Source organism: Vanellus vanellus, assembly GCF_965231255.1.
Source record: "Vanellus vanellus genome assembly, chromosome: 5".
Lineage (NCBI taxonomy): Eukaryota > Metazoa > Chordata > Aves > Charadriiformes > Charadriidae > Vanellus > Vanellus vanellus.
This window is the reverse complement of record NC_138910.1, coordinates 32,812,751-32,826,447: the sequence shown is the minus strand read 5'-3', so window position 1 is coordinate 32,826,447 and position 13,697 is coordinate 32,812,751. Positions and strand designations below refer to the sequence as shown.

Below are 13,697 nucleotides of genomic sequence, written 5' to 3'. Positions count from 1 at the left end.
ACAGTCTTCACACAGCCTGAGCAAGCAATTTACTCTCCCTGATTTTTGAAAGCAAGCCTTGCAGCAGCAGAACGCTCCCAGGTACATGCCCACCAGGGATAAGGCACTGGTGCTTACAATAATGTAAAGAACAGGATAAGCACGCGGTAGGTCCGACCAGCTTTCACAGTCTCCAACAGCTTCTGGTTCAGTGACTTTCTGAGAGAACAGGGCCATGTTCTCCCTTTCAGGAATTTTTCAGTCACCTTTTAAATCCATGTAGTTTTAGATGCAGCATCCTGCAGCAAGGAGTTCTACAGTTGGCTGAATAGATACCTTGATTTATTTCAAACCTGCTACTTACCACTTCTATCATTCCCTTGAGTTCTTCCATCAAAAAAAGAATGCTGAAGAATTTATTCCTTTTCCACCCTCTCCATGCCACTCACTTTACAGATCTCTATTCTTGGCTCCTGTCAGGTTGACTTTTTTTTTTTCCCCCAAGGTGAAGAATTGTATTTTGTTTATTTTTTTCCCCCACTACAGAGCCTAAATCTAGCCCTGTGAGGTGAAAGAGGAGAGCTAGGAAAACAAGCTAGATTAATGTTTCTACAGCAGGGGCAACTTTATGTACTGCGAGACAAATGGCAGTAAAATAAAAACAGCTGTCCTTAACTATATAAGAACTATTGAGGGGGTTCAGAGGAAGCAATTTAGCATATTTACACTGAATAAAAAAAGACTAGAAAGAAATTCAGAGCTTTGCAGCACAGTCAGCACCTGTGAGATTCCACAGCAAGGTCTACAGCACATTTAAAACTGTGGGCTACTGAAAAGGAATATGGCTTTATTTAACTTTAAGACGAGCCTTTCCTGCTAAAATTGGGGATGTTGTGGAGTACTTGTGGGCATCCAGAGCATACTCCATTGCTACCCTTGTTCCCAAACAGAATCTCTTTTGTGTACATCCCATTAATCGTAAGGGGAAGAGTTCTATTAAGAAGATACTAACTTATTTGAATTTTCTGCGTTCTCACCAGCTGATACGAAGAGATCTCAGTTAAAAGTTAACTGATTATTTCTCTCCAATAAAAGTATTCTAGAAAAGATTTAACTGCATTCCATTTAGTACTTTATACATTGTAATTTGTTATATAAATAGTTGTTCAGTTTTGATTTAGGATTCACTACTGTTAAACAGGGATACTGCTTTATAAAAAGTCAGTAATTTCTTTGATATACTTTAAAAGCTCTAACCTGGCATATTCAGAATTCCTAGGTTGGTTCTCCCCCCCCCCAATTTTTGCTGCTTTTACAGGTTTGACTATAAAATGACACACACCGGAGTTTTGGCTAACTCGTGAGAAACACCTTTAGAACAACCTATTTCCAAGTTGCACAAGGCCAGCTGTTACCCCGTTTTTAATGTGGTAGTTACTTGGCTTTCTGCCAGAGATAGACACAACATGTTATTTTCCTAATTTTTTTCCACATGTGCATACCACAGAGGAGATCCCTGCTACTGCGTGACCATGACTGCTGCTCCCGGAGTAATGAGCTGCGTGAGGAAGCCGTGGCTGGGTCAGGCTCTGCGGGGAACACCCAGCCGAGCACTCTTCCCCCTAGCAGGGTGATCCTCCTCCACATGGTGCCCCCAGACAGGGAACGAACGCAAGGTTCGTGTCCCACATCCATGACCTTGAGATGCTGGTGGGAAAGCAGGGAGAGAAGTCTTTGCAAGAATGGATTTCTTACTGTACTTACTAGCACAGGTACTCCTGCGCTCCCATCACTACCCATGGTGTGCACCGCCCTCCTGGCATATATTTGGCTCTTAAAACAGTCACAATTCAGAACTATTTTGCCAGGCTGACAGCATTTTTCTTAAGAAATTCAAGTGAGAAAATAGAAGCTGCCCTTTTCAACAGTGTGCAATAAGAAAAAAGTTTAAGGAATGCCTCCAGCTCCAGCGCTGGGGATTTTTTATTTTATTTTATTTTTTGAAAGAAACCCCAAACCTGCTACAAACAGTTGTTAGAGTTGCTCTTCCAAAGTGAAAAATAAACAAACCTTTCATAGTGAAATTTCATAGTGAGAAATCTCAACAGAGGTTGCAGTCTGACTTCCACCAGCCTGGTCATCTCCCAGGGTGCTCATCTGGAGTCAATTATCAGTGTTCCTGTCACTGCATTAATTTGCCCACTGCATTTAATGCCAGCATCTGCCACTGAGGACAGGGAGACTCCCACGGCAGCTGACGGGGTACCACACCAGGGGAGTGGGGTGGTGCAGTTAAATGTATTCACATCATTTCCCTCAGTGTTTGCAGTACTTGTCTGAGTGTGTTGTACTGCAAACATTGAGTGAAATGCGAATGTATTTGCTCTGTTCCAATTTCTCATTTTAACCAAATTATTTCCCATTACCTTGTGACAAGCTTTTATGTTTTTTGCTTCTAAAAGTGAAAAATGCGATTTTTAGTTAGAATCACACTTATCTTTTGGAGATGCATTTTTATCCAGCTTCTCCTCTGTAAAATGTAATTTCAGGACAGCAGCATAAGAATAATTCCTGTTCATGCCTCTCCCCACAGAGCCCTGCCAGCATTAACCTCCCTTAACGCAAGCAACTCCTCCCTGCTGTGAGGACAGAAGCACAGCAGCTTCATCCTTTCCTCTGAACATTCCTTCTGGCGTTTGATGCAGTTGAATACACTTTACCCAGAGTGAGATACATTTAGCTGAGAAATTTTTTATATATATACACATCAGCATATTTGCATATAGTCCATCATCTAATATTGCCTATTAACATACCACTTCCTCCTATATATTATCAGCATAATTGTGTACGTGGCTGTCAATGCTTCTTAACGAGTTTCTCAAACTACTTTTTGATAGACCATAAGTTGTCTTTCAGAGGGTGAGTCGTTCTTAATTTTCACTCATGAGTAAATTATGAATACATCATTATACAAGCTATATGCTCAGATAGCTTTTGGCTTACGTGTACAAGGAACGCTGGTAAAACCTGCATAGGTGAAATAACAGAATTACAGAAGCAAGTGTCTGCCTACAGCCTCCAGAGGTTTTCTGTACATACCAAGTCTGAATGTAGCTTAAATTATTAACATTCTAGTGTAAGACTTACATTTCTCTAGGCTCTTGAATTTATGCAAGACAAGTAAAGTGAAAATTACATTAAAACTTAACAACAGCCAGATAGTTATTTTTTTCCCCCACCAATATTTACAACATCCTTTAAAAAAAAAAAAAAAAAACACCCAAACACATAAAACCAAACACTTCTCCAGTTTGTGAAAAATACTGAACATCCTCATTCTTTTCTCTCTTACCCAATTCAAACTGTCACTGTTTTGCAGCATTTGCTTTCTTGCTTGTCAAGAGCATTAACAAGTTAGCAGAGCACCCAGTCATGTAGTTATTTTATTAAAGAGACAGAAACCCATATTATTTTGCAGTAGTATTATTACTACAGTAGGATTAACACAACAAAGAAACAGACAAAAATACAAAACAAGTCTGGGAAAAGTCATAGGATTATACCAATGCATTTAAAGTAGTATGATTTTTTTGTTTTTAAACATTTGTGTGAACTATGTACATGTCCATCTGATGCAGTTACTTACTTTATCACATACATGTGACCTGAGTGACGCCGTCTTCCTGGTCAAATTGTCCATCATCCAGTTCCCTTAATACTCCATCACTGCTACGGAATCCTGGAAAGCCTCCATACTGGGAGGATCCCTCCTTGATCCAACATTGTTTAGAAGGAGATAGGTGAAACTCATCAGGTGGTTGTCCAATTTCTATAGGGCAAGAAGTAGCTGTGTCTAATCCAACACTTCTGCTAGAGACTTTGCCTTTTTCCTCCCCAATAACTTGTCTTAAGGATTTCTTCTGAAATACAAGAGGATGTTAAAATGTTAGCTAATTTAGGGAAAAAAAACCCTAACACTTTGCAATGAGTCATGCGTGGTTTTAATATGAGCTGCATTTTAACATAAGGCAGCATTTAATACTCCAGTTTAAACTATTAGCTCCTGTGAAGAAAAAACCTCTGGCAGATACATTTTTTGTTTTCTATAAATAAATTTCAAGAGATACAAAGAAGATTCAAGACATAGTCAAGATTCAACAAAGCACAAATGAACGCTGAGAAAGAGTACTCCAACAGTGCTTGATTCTTATGTAGCGCTTGGCAGCTCTGGAATGATTTGCAAGTCTTAACCCATGCTAAAATCAGCTGTTTGAAAAAAGCATTATTTCTGTGCCTAATGTACATTATGTCTAATGTACCCTGACTCCTATGCTTTCTGCCATACATCACACGCATGCGCTGCCCTTTCGTGTGCTCTGCAGGGATGAATGCTCAAGGGCAGCACTGCTCCTGCCTTGTTAGCTTCCTCTCAGCCCAGAGGGGTGGGAGGGACAGGCAGTGGTGGACATGCAGCTGACACAGCTCCTCCATCTCCAGCCACCACTGTAGGCAGACACTCTCTCCTTCACTCACGTATCTACATGCCACCATATACAATGTTTGGCTACTGCTCTCATCTGCAAGCTGCTGTGAAAGTTTGTTGTGTTCATCACTTCCCCAACACAGTTCTGCCTAGGAACTTCAACAAGAGTGCAAAATTTGATAAAAGATGTGAATTAAACTCCATTGACCTTTAAGCTCATTAAGAGTGGATCTGACCACTTCAGAGGACTGAAGATTTCCCACTGACCTATCTCATGGTGAGACTGCTATGCTTTCCCATCTTTCTAGTTCTGCCCATAAAGGCCTTCAGAGGACTCCTCAGATAACAGCACATTCCCTGAGAACTGCATTCAGTCCACAGGGTGGATCTACACAGATGGAAGTCAGCAGCTGTCCTGTACAGCAATTTAAGGGGAGTTTTAAAGAGACCTTGCCTGGGAAGAACTCAGTATGAATACAATCTGACATTAGTACTGGGATCCCCCAGATCTTCAAAAAGAAAAGTAAGCAGATTGTGATTTATGCAAACAATAGACCTATCACACTATGCTAAGGGTCCTCTGAAGCATCACAAATAAATAAAAAGTTTATTTAATTTTAGCATGCGGAGCTACCCAAGGTACTCAGATCAGTGATGATGCAGCACGTCCAGAGGCAGTGTCAGTGCCTCAAGTCACTACAGAGGAGCATGGTCAGGAAGGCAGAAGTGCCTGGGCTTTCTGCCTGGAGCCTTGCACAAGCACCGCTAAACCAGGAGATGCTTTGCCATGGGACACAGCCCTGTACACAGAAGGAGGACATCTAGCTAAGAAAGAATCTGGCCTCAGCATGGATTCACGGATTGTGCAAGACACAAGCACGCTTGCAGGGGGATTTGCACAAATGCAAACACTTCAAGAAAAAAAAAACAAAAAAACAACAAACCAACCCCAAACCAACACACTCTACAACTGCTCTTGCCATGCTCTGGCAAGTTCTGTGCCCCCCCCCCCCCTTCTATACATTGCTAAGTTTTTTCTCAAACCCTTATGAAACAGTAAAAACAATGGCCCTTGTGGCTAAAGGAAATGTATTTAAGGAAGCCGTTACAGGAGACATTGGGAAATTAGACTTAAGGGGAAATAATGTTGCCTCAGGAGAAACAGAAGGAAATAAGACACGCCTGGATGCCACAGTAAGAGGATGGAGAAGTCTGCCTAGGGGAAATAAAGGAAAAAAAAAAGCTAAAAGGAAAAAAACACACACAAAGGAACTCAAGCACTGTGTGGTTCAATCTTAGATCTCTAAAATATTTTCTTAGAAAAGCAAGTGGTATGTAATAAAGAACCTGCTGAGACAGTATAGCCTTTCTAAGCCAAGAGGCCTCTGAACCATTACATAAATCATAAGCCAGGTCACAACGCACCATCCGATGGATACACAAGAAGGCAGAGGGATGAGCTGTGAGGACATAAAATATACCCTCCTCAGCAAAGAGACCCTGTGGGAATAAGAGACCAGGTAACAGGACTTTCCCCCTCAATTCTTACTAAAGCAAAACTTCCTTTAGAAATGGCAATGCTAACTTTGACCAACAACTCAAAAATAAGAGTCGAGTCCTGAGTACACAAAGCAACCTGTTGCCAGTCTCCAGTACGCAAGTTACAGAGGTCCAAACAGCTGGACCTGCCTCTGGGGCAAAGCTCCTGCCATGGCCAGACCCCGCTCTGGAGAACTGGGAAGTGATGGGATCGGGGCTCCAGCAACTTGGTAGTTAAGTGTTTGAGAAGTGTATGAGGCTGCTTTCTTACTGAGATTCAGTCAATGAAAGAGTCTTGTTGATTTCCTATTTTGACTCTCATAGATACCTCAGGAGAATGCAAACATGCTTAAGGCTATGCTTAAACAAATTGTGACGCAATTTTATTTTTTTAACTTTAAACATTTTAGATGTCTTAAGTATTTCTGTGTTTCAAAAACATCCTAAGTTGTGGACGTGAAAATTTTTTTCAACAGCAGCTTTAATATAATTTCACCATCAATGAAAAGATATGCAGCACAAATGAAGGTGTCATGCCCAACAACATAAATCACAGGAATTAAATGTTTTTACTGAAATGTTTGCAGGCATTTGATAAAATTGTGCAGCTCTGTCGTCACTGTCCAGGGGACATTTTAAATAAACTTACTAAAATTTCTAGAGCAAAAATGAATGCTTTCAGATTTCATGAGCTTGTTTTGCACCCGAAATCTAGCTACTCAATGCAAAGCTAGCATGGCTTCCTATACCAGTTAGGTATTATTAACAAATCTATGGATTTCAACTGTCATGGAGATAATACGCTGTTCGCCAATTCAGACATTTTGGTAGAAAAAGCATTGAAGTAAAAAGATTAAGACTCAGGGGAAAACCAACATAATTGGAAAAACAGAAGGAAAATGTTCCTCTGCTAAACATTTCAGCTTCAGCCTGAACTACCTATTTATCCCATGCTAAAATGACCTCAGCATATTGAAATTTCCTGGTGGTGAAGTAAAACACTCACTGGTACTTAATGAGCACATTTAGATACTAAGTTTGTTCAGATTCTAAACACTGTAATTCTGATGTAAATAGCTACAAATCAACTATTTCTTGTTTACTTACAGTATGTTAATGCTTAAGTCAAAGGTTTCCCATTATAACACAGTAAAACAATGACTACAAAACACACAACCTGTTTTATTTGTACAAACCAAAGAATGTAAAGGTCATGTAGCTGCTGATCACTTCACAATTTGGTGACAGAATTTAAACTGTGACCATAATACTTCCTATTTTTAATTTAAACTACGTCTCAAAGATTCAAAATTTCCTCAGACTGAATGTTTTTACAGAACTAGTTTGTATTATGTCTGTTGACAGAATCCAGTTTTAAACATTCTAACTTGTGTCATGTAGTTATGCTGCCTTTTAAGAGATGCTTATAGCTAGAAATAACATGCCTTACCAAGGAAAGAGTATTTATATCAGGAGTCCATGTCCTTATTGTCGGGTATTAAAAAAGTAGGGAAACATCAGGAAACTGTCACAAAAGGCAGAGTCAGCGACCAGGAGAATGAGGAACTGCTTACTGTAGACCAGGTTAAAGACCATCTAAGGAACCTGAAAGCACACAAGTCCATAGGTCCTGATGAAATTCATCTGTGGGTCCAGAGGGAACTGGCAGATGAAGTTGCTAAGCCACTATCCATCATATTTGAGCAGCCCTGGCAGTCCAGTGAAGTTCCCACTGACTGGAAAAAGGGAAACATAACCCCCATTTTTAAAAAGAGATAAGAGAAAGACCCAGGGAACTACAGGCCAGTCAGTCTCTCCTCTGTGCCCAGCAAGATCATGGAGCAGATCCTCCTGGAAACTATACTGAGGCACACAGAAAATAAGGTGATTGGTGACAGCCAACACAGCTTCACTGAGGGCAAATAGTGCCTGACAAATTTGGTGGCCTTCTATGATGGTGTTACAGCACTTGTGGATAAGGGAAGAGCAACTGACATCTAGCTGGACTTGTGCAAAGCATTGGACACTGCCCCACGTGACATCCTTGTCTCTAAATTGGACAGACATGCGTTTGATGGATGGACCGCTAGGTAGGTAAGGAATTGGCTGGATGGTCACACTCAAAAGAGTTGCAGTCAACAGTTCAAAGTCCAAGTGACAATCAGTGATGAGTGGTGTTCCTCAAGGGTCAGTATTGGGACCAATGCTGTTTAACATCTTCATTAATGACATGGACAGTGGAATTGAGCGCACACTCAGCAAGTTTGCTGATGAAACCAAGCTGTGCTGGAGGGAAGGGACGCCATCCAGAGGGACCTGGGCAGGCTTGAGACGTGGGCCTGTGCAAACCTCATGAAGTTCAACAAGACCAAGTGCAAGGTCCTCCATGTGGGTTGGGGGGCAATCCCAAGCACAAATACAGGCTGGGCAGTGAATGGATTGAGAGCAGCCCTGAAGAGGACTTGGAAGTGTTGGTGGATGAGAAGCTCAACATGAGCTGGCAATGTGCGCTTGCAGCCCAGAAAACCAACCGTATCCTGAGCTGCATCAAAAGAAGAGTGGCCAACAGGACAAGGCAAGTGATTCTGCCCTTCTACTTCATTCTTGTGAGACCCCACCTGGAGTACTGCTCTGGGGCCCCCAACATGAGGACATGGACCTGCAGGAGCAAGTCCAGAGGATGGCCACGAAAAGGATCAGAGGGTTGGAGCACCTCTCCTGTGAGGACAGGCTGAGAGAGTTGGGGCTGTTCAGCCTGGAGAAAAGACTCAGGGTAGACCCTATAGTAGCTTTCCAGTATCTGAAGGGCACCTATAAGAAAGCTGGAGAGGGACTTTTTACAAGGGCATGTACTGATAGGATGAGGGGGAATGGCTTCAGACTGGAAGAGGGTAGGTTTAGATCAGATATTGGGAAGAAATCTTTCACTGTGAGGGTGGTGAGACACTGGAACAGGTTGCCCAGAGAAGCTGTGGAGGCCCCATCCCTGGAAGTGTTCAAGGCCAGGCTGGATGGGGCTTTAAGCAGCCTGGTCTAGTGGGAGGTGTCCCTGTCCATGGCAGGGGGGTTGGAACTAGATGATCTTCAAGGTCCCTTCCAACCTAAACCATTCTATGATTCAATGAATGGAAGAGGAGATTAAGACATTGGCAAGGGAGACTACACAGAACACTTTATAAAAAAAAGCAGAAGCTCAATTTGTAAGTGAAGAAATAAATTACAGATAGTGTACAAGAACTAGCTGGGAATTGAGACGGCGGTAGAGACGAAAAATAAATCAGGATTTAAATTATGCATATTGAATGCAGTTTTTCCAGGCATGGTAGTAGTAATTGTCAGAGGACACAGTAAGAAGGAAGTTTGGCTGGAGATTAAGCAAAAGCCTGGAGAGGAACAAAACAAGTAAAAAGACCACAAAAGGAAAGAGGAGGAAGATACAGATGATAGTCACAGTCTGGATGGAATGTAAAAAGGACAGAGAAAGATCAATGCAAGAAGTTTAGAGACTCATGGAACTATTTATACAGACAGAGAAAGAAGAGACTAGATGTCATTGCCTTATAGTAGTATATAATATCACAAATGACCAAGTTTGTAAAGTTACTACTCTGGCACTGGACATGAGTGAATATGTCTATAGTTTTCACAGCTGCTTAAGACTATCACAGGAAAGCGATGTCAATTAGAAAAAGGTGGATCGGCCATTGAATAACAGAAATAACAAAAATTAAAAATCCATCATGGGATGTTGAAAGACTTGGCAAAGAAGACCCCACCAGTTCATCCTTCTCTGGCTACAGCAGGATTTACTATAGCCCTCTATGAGTGTCATAACTGTTGTGAACTTGACACTGAGCAGGATGTGGTGACTGCCAGTTACTTAATCCTCAAAGCACTTTTATACAACCACTGTTACAGGAGCCTCACTCAGAAGGGACAAGGAGTTGTTGAGGCCCAACTGCAAGAATTTTAAATCCTTGATTTCTGTCACACATTTTCATGCAGTAACAGCTAAGAGCCCTTCAACCCTGTTAACCTCGAGATTACAGTATCCCTTGCACAGCTTGATGAAAGTAGGTGTTTTGGAGGTCACAATAAAATGTTTTTTCATGTGCACCAGATCCAGGATTTGAATAAGAACATTGAGGACTTTCTGAAGACTTCTGAAGAAATACTTACAACATAGACAACCTTATCCACCTGACACACAGTAATTTCTTAGCACAAAACAGGTCTTTAGCATGCTTATGCTTTTCTCTATGGCTTAATTTAAGAGGTATATGGCTGAGAAAAGTAACACGAGTTCAGCTGCAAAAACCCTCCACAAACTTGAACTTTTTTCAAGTGAAACCCTCTTCTGCCACTTTTTTCCCATTAATTTTGAAGTCTAGTTTGTTTCTGTTCCCAACCATTCTATGAAGTACTGATTTGTTTATATGTTACTCACCTCTGGTGTCTGGACAGCAGAATTCCACACAACAGGTCTCTGAAGAAAAACAACTTGCTTTGTGGCCAGATTTCCTTCACTAAAATGGAAAGAGAATTCTTTCAATGTTTTAAAGGCAATAATAGTCCCTGAAACATGTTCATTCCTTATAAAGTCAACTGTAAGTTGTGCGTACTAAGTCCATGAGTGAGAAGAGGATAGACTACCAAGCGTTAGCTAGTTTATTAGTTCCTAAACAGTTCTGTAATCACATTAAAAAAAAAAAAAAAAAAAAAAAAAGATAATAGAAGCATAGAGCTGGGTTAAGGTGTTGCACATGAAAACAGGTATAGAACAAAAATTTTTGTTGCTGATTACAGTTATTCAGCATGTCTCCTCTTGAAAGTTTAAGTACCAGAGCTCCTACTTTTAATCAAAGTCTGCACCTTTATGTCTGAAGTGTGTCTTTCTTTCATCTGACTCTCACTGTCAGATATACAGCAACAAATAACTACGTATTAATGCCACAACAAGTAGGCCCAATCTCACCAGATCCACAGCTTCAACAAATACCTCAATATTTTGCAGTATGGAACTTGGGAAGTAACATTCTTTACTACTAAAAGGTGTTTTTCGGTTGTAACGTGGCATCTAACTGACAAAGTGGGATAAGCTTGCTGTCTCACCACTTACGGATAAAAGGACTCAGCTCAGTTTTTATAAGCTTTACATCCACAATGAGATAAATGACACGAGCCATTTTGTACATGGGAGGTACATGCATAGGAAACACAAGAGAATAAAGTAGTAAGATAGATAAAGGAGAAAAAAAAAAAGAGGAACATCAGTTTGTAGTCCTGGAATTTCTACAAATGTTGATGCTGTTGTGGTAGATATAATTTAAAGAAGCACTGTTTAAAAAAGGAAATATTTTTAGAAAAATAAATGTGAAAAGGAGTTGTCCCTCAAGACCAAATCAGATGTTACTCATCGGATGTTTCAGAAGTGTAACACTCTTTGTACTGGTGATATGTCCTCTTGAAGTTTTTATGTACTTATTTTCATCACCTTTCCATCAGAAATACAGGTCTGCACATTGTCTGCATACGTACTACAAAGCCTGACTGTGACACTGAAAGAGGCAAGAATTGCAAGACCAGAGCTCTAGGATGGGAGGGTTTAAAAAAATTCCTGTACTTTTCTAAATATCAAACACTACGTTTTGATAAACTCTTCTTTTTCCTCCAACTCCTACTTCTGGGCAGTATTCTCAAGGAGATCTTTATGCATATAAAGGAAAGACACTGAAACATGTTGGCAGAAAAGTGACTACAAATTTAAGAGCACACTAAAGAAAAGTAGCAAAATAGAAACACAAGAGACATGTAGTGAGTTCATCTGAAGTATCTATGATTCTATTTATTCTATCAATCATAAACCAGTATTATTATGCACAACATTGTGGATAGAACTACTAAAATAATGTAAGCTTGTATTCAGTACAGGTATGTCGCAGTCTTAACCACACACATAAAGTTGAGATAACTCATTCATGTGTTATGCCAGGGCTAGGACCGAATTATTTAACATTAGGGACTTACTCCAAGAAAAATCCTATGAGATCAGGAAGAGCATGTTAACAGCCTGCCCCAGTAGAGCTCCTGGAAGTAAGCTCTGAGAAAATACAAACAGCACTATTCCCAGTGTACTCAGCTACACCTGATCAATAGTCAGTGATGATGGTTTTGTGATGGTGTTTGGCCCCTCACAGTCTTCCTTTCAAGTCCAGCTGAACTCAGGTCATGGCATATCTTTGCATGTCTTCCTTGGATGAGAATAGAGAACTAAAACCCCAGCTTGTAGGGAAAACAAGGAGGCAAGAGAATGGACTCAGTTTCCTGAAGTTAACAAGGTTTCCTGCTCCAAGAGTCCCTACTTCACTGTTTGCCTTCATTAAAAGAAAGTGTGTTGCAATTTTATGTCATGACAAGGAAATCAGCAATCCTGCAACCTTATTCCACTTGGCTAGGTATCTCTCCCTGCCTCAGTTATGTCTGTTTTGATAATATCAACTGGGAAGTCTCTCTCAAGCAAGAAGGCTGAGCAGAGTCCCTGGCATTAGGAAGAGCCTACGGCTTATTTTGTAACAGTGTCTGCATTCCTTCAGAGAAAAGAAAAACCCCAAACATTAAGATACAGCTTGTACAAATTCTACTAGAACAGAGAAAGGACACGATGGTGAGTAGACAATAAGTAAATTAACAATTTTCTAAGTCTGACCTTATTAAAATGCTGCACACGACAAAGCGGCTATGAGCTTAATTCACACAGAACTCAATGACAGTGGGATTTCCACGGAATTTAAATGAGAAAAAAGTGCTTAGAGCAAGCTACTCCATAGCTTCCCTCACATTTCCACATTCCATCTTTGCCTCATAAGTCAGGGCATTTTGAAACCTTAGATTAAGTCATTTGTTGTGATAAATTAATAACCACAAAGTCAGTGGTTTTGCGCTGTATTTGCCTGCTTGTTTTCCAGCACCCGTAGACTGTCTGCCTTGCCCATTTTCAGGGACTACAGTAATCAGTGAGGGGAAATAAAGGTCACTGCAGGGTAAGGCCACTGAAGCCTTTTTCCTGTCTCTTCTTTTAAAGAGGGATGAAGAGCAACAGAGACTCTATTGTTAAAACACCAGTGATTTGTTTGTCTGCTTATGTGTATGGGCAATGAATTTGCCCTCTTATTATCCATATATAATTCATAAATCCCCCAAACAATCATCAAGCTAGAAGCTAACTAGTACTGCCAATGGCTCTGATTTTTACAGGTCTATTTTATATGTGCAAACATTTTATATACAAATCACTAAAGACTAGACAAAGTTTTCTGAAAAATGAACAAAGGGAGCAAGATAATAAATTCTTTTAACCCCCCCTTTTTTTTGTTTCCCAAAATAAAGTTTTGCACCCCTTTGGAATTGCACAGCATCAAGACTCTCAGTTATGAGACAGGCACCAACTTGGGATAAGTCTCCTGGCTTAGAGGATCTGTTTAATGAAAAAATTTTAAAAAACCTTAGAAATAATTCTGATTTTAGACCACAAACGTATGAAGTTTTATGAACTCATTATAGTATCTTGCTGGTAACTTAGTGTTACTGCAGTTACTGAAGTATTTTCTAACTTTTTTTCCCCTCCAATCACTAGATTTAACTCCAAAAAGGACTATTAATTTTATCCTTGCTATATAGCTTCTGAACTCAGCTT

General features: G+C 40.4%; 1 protein-coding gene across 2 annotated transcripts in view; it reads right to left on the bottom strand.

The window, feature by feature from the left end:
- The window catches only part of RFTN2 (raftlin family member 2), a gene marked incomplete at its 5' end in the record, with an annotated part of 39,734 nt that overhangs the window by 3,256 nt on the left and 22,781 nt on the right, over positions 1 to 13,697 (bottom strand). The window contains 2 exons of one of the 2 annotated variants that reach the window (XM_082483826.1): positions 3,629 to 3,902; positions 10,452 to 10,530. In XM_082483826.1, coding sequence (XP_082339952.1) covers positions 3,633 to 3,902; positions 10,452 to 10,530 — 349 coding nt within the window. In that variant the 3' untranslated portion in view covers positions 3,629 to 3,632. Of the gene's footprint in view, positions 1 to 3,487; positions 3,903 to 10,451; positions 10,531 to 13,697 lie in introns of those variants that run through there. The other variant, XM_082483825.1, reaches the window with a different exon arrangement.